The sequence below is a fragment of the Fundulus heteroclitus genome, chromosome 19 (assembly GCF_011125445.2).
Source record: "Fundulus heteroclitus isolate FHET01 chromosome 19, MU-UCD_Fhet_4.1, whole genome shotgun sequence".
Classification (NCBI taxonomy): Eukaryota; Metazoa; Chordata; class Actinopteri; order Cyprinodontiformes; family Fundulidae; genus Fundulus; species Fundulus heteroclitus.
The window spans coordinates 17,054,967-17,062,245 of NC_046379.1; the positions used below are offsets into that span (position 1 = coordinate 17,054,967).

At 39.0% G+C, this 7,279-nt stretch overlaps 1 protein-coding gene and 1 long non-coding RNA gene across 2 annotated transcripts; both read right to left on the reverse strand.

Annotated features, from left to right (window-relative positions):
* Positions 1–1,099: 1,099 nt before the first annotated feature.
* LOC118567064 lies at positions 1,100–3,388 on the reverse strand. The gene is made up of 2 exons (XR_004933450.1): positions 3,312–3,388; positions 1,100–2,320 (listed from the first exon to the last, which is right to left on the reverse strand). It is a non-coding gene; the product is annotated as an uncharacterized LOC118567064 (long non-coding RNA).
* A 1,178-nt stretch (positions 3,389–4,566) lies between these two features.
* LOC118567063 (integumentary mucin C.1-like) lies at positions 4,567–6,438 on the reverse strand. The gene is made up of 2 exons (XM_036151088.1): positions 6,355–6,438; positions 4,567–5,450 (listed from the first exon to the last, which is right to left on the reverse strand). The coding sequence occupies exons 1-2, from the start codon at positions 6,406–6,408 to the stop codon at positions 5,016–5,018; spliced, it is 489 nt and encodes a 162-aa protein (XP_036006981.1). The 5' UTR covers positions 6,409–6,438; the 3' UTR covers positions 4,567–5,015.
* Between the last annotated feature and the right edge of the window lie 841 nt (positions 6,439–7,279).

The following is a 7,279-nucleotide window of genomic DNA, read 5'->3' on the forward strand; positions in this document are numbered from 1 at the left end:
TATGTCAATAAATCTTTCTAATTGTCTCTTCTGTCTGTGTGAGTCTTTCCAGGTTGAAATGCAGTGTTTCCTGATCTTGGTTCAGTGAGCTTGCTACCGCGAATGTTACTATTTTATGACATCCAGACCCCTTGTTTTAAATTAATGAGCCATTAACAGGCTTCAGCAGAGTTAGGATTAACCTAAATCTTTTAACCAGTAACTTACGTTCATCGTGACCCTGAAAAATAATTATAGATATATTGATATCCATTGTTGTTATTACTTTTAAAGCAACTGTAGTTCTGCTTTCTTGCTTACCAAAATCTGGAGTCTGGACTTTTCATTTTGCCTGTAATTAATATTTTTTAGTTGTTTGCTCATAAGATATTTAATGGCCTTACATAGATGCTTGTAATCAGTGAAAATAAAACTTATCTTAAAACGGGAAGTATTTGTGTAAAATATTGTTCAAAGTGCTTAGTTTTAAGTGGTTCTGCTTTGAAATCATTGAAAGAGAAAGCATCTTAGTGCTGACAACTCTGAAGTGTCCTTCATATGTCCTCCGCTGCACTTTATGATCTCATGTGTACCCTCTATACAGAGAGGAAAATGAAGAGGCCATGCCTTAAGTGGCTACACCCCCACCAAAGGAGGACACCCGAATGCATTCCAGTTAAACAGCTGCACTGCAGGAATGGGACCGCCGCTTCAGCAACTTTCTTTCGCTTTGAAAAGAGATGACTTCAGATGGAGATACACAAAAAAATAATCCAAGTCAACACAAACATATGTAACAAAGGTTTCTATGGTTTCTGATGAGGAACTGTGCAAAGGGAATGTTTGGGGGCTCGGGATCACCGAGCACGGGTCCTGATAGGAATCCACCAGATGAGATGAGGTGGACAATGGAGTCTTTGTCTGGTGATCAGAGCGGGGTACAATTCCCACCCAGATCGGGAGTTGGTGCTGGGAGGAGGTGGGATGGACAAAAAAGAAAAAAGGTGAATTCCAGCATTCTCTCAAAGATAGAGAGACCCTTTGATGGCAAAACCCCATCAACAGGTGAAGGAGGAGGAAGGGCTCTGCAACCTGATTGTATTAAATAACGTTGAGATGCTTTCAAATACAGACTTTATTCTCTCTTTTTTTTCAAGTTACAAGTTATACATTTTGTAGGGCTGAAAACTCAAAATATTAATCAAGCCGAGAGATTTTCTCTGTTAAGTTCTGACAACAAACATAAACTGCAGGTTGCACTGTTACAACTGTAAGACACATGTGATTCAGGGCAGTGCTTTGTTTGTGCATCCGTACGCCCATACTTCCTTACATTACATCTGAAAACAAGGCTTAAAAAAGTTTTACCACCATCTACCACCTTTCAGATATTAATGGCAATAGCTAAAATCCTAGTTTAGATGACGGTTGTGATAAATTGATAAATTCAATTAATTAACTAAGTATAAAATGCCCAGACAAAAACAATGGACTTTTAGAGCTTGTCGCCATGTTTATATCAGCTGGTTAAATAGTATATATTACACCTTGCATGCTAATCTCATGCAGGAAGTTAAAAGAATTTTGAAAAATGCTTTCTATTGCCACATTTTGATGGCACTTCAAAGTTTTGAACAAATAGTTACTTGTGGTTTGGAAAACCTAATTAGTCACACAACTGCAAAAAAGCACATCAGTACATCAGTGCACAAAAATTTAATGAAATGTCTCTTACCCCTTTATTCCACTGAAAGAATCTAAGACCCAACTCATACATTCATTCATTTTTAGAAGCACCCTAAAACATTGACGTTTTGAAGCAAATTACAACTTAAAGACCCTTTGTCCCACAAACACAGAGAAATACAGTGCAAGGATTTTCCCGAATAAGTAAACGTTAAAATCCATGAAAATGCCAAGTAAACATCAGGACAACTATGCATTCTGGTTTGATGTACTTCATCAAAACATATTCCCTCCACCAAGGACAAAACCGGATTGGCAAACCAGATTTCTGCAGCTCTTTATAAGCGTTGACAGCAACTTTTAAAACTTTCTGTTTGTGACACCATTAAAAAAGGGAAGAAGCTGTGAAAGCCAGAGAGAGCAACAGTGTCATAATTAGGGGGGCAAAGGTAGATGTGGAATTATTAGTGGCATTTAGTGCAGCCGTGGTGGTCATTGTCGATGCAGCCGTGGTGGTCATTGTCGATGCAGCCGTGGTGGTCATTGTCGATGCAGCCGTGGTGGTCGTCGGTGCAGCCGTGGTGGTCGTTGTCGGCGCAGCCGTTGTGGTCATTGCCGGTGCAGCCGTGGTGTTTGTTGCAGCACCCGGAACCACCTGTAATAAATAATTTTTAGGCTATTGTTTCTATGCAGATCAAACGGCCCTAAAGGATATAGATATTATATTATATATATATATATATAGATATATATTATATATATATATATATATATATATATATATTATATACATTATATAAATATATATATTATATATATTAATAGATATGATATATTATATAAGATATTTATATATATATATATATATATACCACCACCACAAACACCACAAACCTGTTATTGCACCCTGTTTCACTGTTTTAATACCTCCTTTGGCCCCCTAACTGACTTCTGCTAAACATGTTGAATCATGGGGCTCAAAAAGGCATGTCATTTTGCAATGCATTGTGAGATGTGATCACCATTTTTGGGGCAACGGTTTTGGTTTAGATTGCTGATTCGCTTGCAGGTGCCATGAGAGACGGAGATGCAAAATGCTTGAAAAATAGGCCATACTAAAGAGAAAGGTGATGGACTGTACCAAGACAAGCTAAACCCTGATCCGAAGTTGCGTTGTCTCGAAAAAATATCCAAGATAAGTGGTATTGAGTGTAGAAACAAGCAGTGTAAACATACAGAACCCTGTTTCCCGATGTCCAGGTATCCCACATTGCAGTGTGGTTAAATTTCAAGCCGCATTTAGTAAGTAGTACATATATTTGAATAAGTTGTGCTGGAGCTGAGAAACATCTAAAACATGCAATGTAACGGATACTTAGCAGCAGAATTGGGGAATACATTGAATTCACAAATTAGTTTGCTGGATTTAAAGTAACAAATTACAAACACACCAAGAATTAAATTAAGTTCTGACATTCTAAGTGAATGCTTAGAGGTAACATCACATTCATAGCTTTAAGAATTAAAACAAGCGGGTCTTTATTCACAAATTTTGGTTAAAATATCATAAACTCTCCCAAACCAAATAGTCTACAATTGCCAAATCAAGTTTTCTAATAGTATTAAACCCAGAAAAGATAACTTACCAGTAAAGATAGATGGAATATGAGGAGAAAAGCTGCAAAGGTACGGATGAACATCTTGTTTGGCTTGTTGTTTCAGGCAGGGTTTGATATATGCGCAGATGAAGGGATGCTCCTGTGCTATTTAAACAATTTGGAATGTTTTTCTTATCTGCAGATCCCACCCATTTCTCATATGCATCATGTATATGTGTATTTTTCCATGGAAGCCCCTCCTTCACACCCTTAACTGTGGGATATTTTTCTGTGGCCTGGATATTCACATATTCTTCATGCATTTTAAATACTAGAACAACGTGATCAATAAACAATACAAATAATGGTAGTTCTTTATTTTTTAAATGCATATTTCCTAAATGAGTACACACCATTAACAATCTGCCTTTTCTGATGAAGTAAAGCTTTTTTTTAACCCTAACCAGACTTAAAGCCCAACAGCCCACTATTTCTGGGGCACGAAATGGACCTTCTTTTTTTCTAGGTTCATTACTGTAAGCTCCCTTTTGTTAAACATAGTTATCCATCCATCCATCCATCCATCCATTTTCTAACACGCCTATCCCTTGTGGGGTGGCGAGGGGTTGCTGGTGCCTATCTCCAGCTACTGGGAAGCAATAAACGGGATGACAATTATGTGAATAACATTCAACAGAATATCAAATAGCTGGGGAGAAGACTAGGCTGGAAAACTGAGGATGGCACAAAACAGAAGTAAACTATACACAAAACATAAACACCAACCAAAAGATGCACAATCCAAGAAACCTAAATACTGATAAATATAGGATTGTGACACCTGAAGGAAAATCTCCAGCCATCAGTGTGACCATAAGCTCAAGTACACTTGGGTCATGCAGAAGTTCAATTTGCCCAGTCCCAATGCTCACACTTGCACCCTTGTGCCCTTCAACTGTGCGATGACTGTTGTGATAAATTGCTGATGTGTGTGATTGCTGTGGAAATTGAATTAATTAACTAAGTATAAAATGCCCAGACAAAAACAATGGACTTTTAAAGCTTGTCGCCATGTTTATATCAGCTGGTTAAATAGTAAATATTCCACCTTGTATGCTAATCTCATGCAGAAAGTTAAAAGAATTTTGGAAAATGCTTTCTATTGCCACATTTTGATGGCACTTCAAAGTTTTGAACAAATAGTCACTTGTGGTTTGGAAAACCTAATTAGTCATACAACTGCAAAAAAGCACATCGGTGCACAACATTGAATGAAAGGTTGGTCTTTTGCAACATATCGGATCTAGAGAGTTGAAGCAAGACAATCCCAGGGGCAACAGATGCTCGAATTGCCAGTGTTTTACTCGTCCTGATGCATCCACTTTACCTAAAATATGGCCCCAACAGACGTCAAAGAAGTTGTCCCTTACACCTTTAGTGCACTGAAAGAATCCAAGACCCAACTCATACATTCATTCATTTTTAGAAGCACCCTAAAACATTGACGTTTTGAAGCAAATTACAACTTAAAGACCTTTTGTCCCACAAACACAGAGAAATACAATGCAAGGATTTTCCCGAATGAGTAAACGTTAAAAATCCATGAAAATGCCAAGTGAACATCAGGACAGCTGTGCATACTGATGTACTTCATCAAAACATATTCCCTCCACCAAGGACAAAACCAGATTGGCAAACCAGACTTTATAAGGGTTGACAGCAACTTTTAAAACTTTCTGTTTGTGACATCACTCAAAAAAGGGAAGAAGCTGTGAAAGCCAGAGAGAGCAACAGTGTCAGAATTAGGGGGGCAAAGGTAGATGTGGAATCATTAGTGGCATTTAGTGCAGTCGTGATTGTCGTTGTCGGCGCAGCCGTGATGGTCGTCGGTGCAGCCTTGGTGGTCGTTGTCGGCGCAGCCGTGGTGGTCGTTGTCGGCGCAGCCTTGATGGTCGTTGTCGGTGCAGCCGTGGTGGTCGTCGGCGCAGCCTTGGTGGTCGTTGTCGGCGCAGCCTTGATGGTCGTTGTCGGCGCAGCCGTGGTGGTCGTTGTCGGCGCAGCCTTGATGGTCGTTGTCGGCGCAGCCGTGGTGGTCGTTGTCGGCGCAGCCGTGGTGGTCGTTGTCGGCGCAGCCGTGGTGGTCGTTGTCGGTGCAGCCGTGGTGCCTGTTGCAGCACCTGGAACCACCTGTAATAAATCATTTTTAGGTTATTGTTTCTATGCAGATCAAATTTTAATCCCAACGGCCTAAATATATATATATATATATATATATATATATATATATATATATATATATATATATATATATATATATATATATATTTACACACACACACACACACACACACACACACCTGGTATGCACCCTGTTTCACTGTTTTAATACCTCTTTTGGCCCCTCAAGTGACTTCTGCTAAACATGTTGAATCATGGGGCTCAAAAAGGCATGTCATTTTGCAATGCATTGTGGGATGTGAAACAGATTTGGTTTAGATTGCTGATTCGCTTGCAGGTGCCAAGAGAGACGGAGATGCAAAATGCTTGAAAAATAGGCCATACTAAAGAGAAAGGTGATGGACTGTACCAAGACAAGCTAAACCCTGATCCGAAGTTGCGTTGTCTCGAAAAATATCTAAGATAAGTGGTATTGAGTGTAGAAACAAGCAGTGTAAACATACAGAACCCTGTTTCCCGATGTCCAGGTATCCCACATTGCAGTGTGGTTAAATTTCAAGCCGTATTTAGTAAGTAGTACATATATTTGAATAAATTGTGCTGGAGCTGAGAAACATCTAAAACATGCAATGTAACGGATACTTAGCAGCAGAATTGGGGAATACATTGAATTCACAAATTAGTTTGCTGGATTTAAAGTAACAAATTACAAACACACCAAGAATTAAATTGAGTTACGACATTCTAAGTGAATGCTTAGAGGTAACATCACATTCATACCTTTAAGAATTAAAACAAGCTGGTCTTTATTCACAAATTTTGGTTAAAATATCATAAACTCTCCCAAACCAAATAGTCTACAATTGCCAAATCAAGTTTTCTAATAGTATTAAACCCAGAAAAGATAACTTACCAGTAAAGATAGATGGAACGTGAGGACAAAAGCTGCAAAGGTACGGATGAACATCTTGTTTGGCTTGTTGTTTCAGGCAGGGTTTGATATGTGCTCAGATGAAGGGATGCTCCTTTGCTATTTAAATATTTTGGAAATTTTTTCTTATCTGCAGATCCCACCCATTTCTCATATGCATCATGTAAATGTTTATGTTTCCATGGAAGCCCCTCCTTCACATCCTTAACCGTGGGATATTTTTCTGTGGCCTGGATATTCACATATTCTTCGTGCATTTTAAATACTGGAACAACGTGATCAATAAACAATACAAATAATGGTAGTTCTTTATTTTTTAAATGCATATTTCCTAAATGGATACACACCATTAACAATCTGCCTTTTCTGATGAAGTAAAGCTAAAAAGCTAAAAGTAATTTACATAGACAGACTTAAAGCCCAGCAGCCCACTATTTCTTTTTTTCTAGGTTCATTACTGTAAGCTCCCTTTTGTTAAACATAGTTATCCATCCATCGATCCATTTTCTAACACGCCTATCCCTTGTGGGGTGGCGAGGGGTTGCTGGTGCCTATCTCCAGCTGTCAATGGGCGAGAGGCGGGGTACACCCTGGACAGGTCACCAGTCTATTACAGTACACATAGTTACTTTGAGCAAAAATTCCTAAGGGTGTGTGGAGTATGGTCTCAATAGGTCAGGAAACAATTTGTAAACATACACTGGCATTTTCATTGCAACCATTTGGGAACTAATGCTTGTGCACTGATAGATTGCATGTGCTCTCTTGCAGAAACCCTGATGTCATGGATCCAAAGCGCAGCAGGAACGACACTGCAGAGCCATGGTGTGAAGAGACAAACAGAGACTCTAACAATGGGGAAACAGAAATCAAGAACTTAAATATACTGGGAAGCAATAAACGGGAT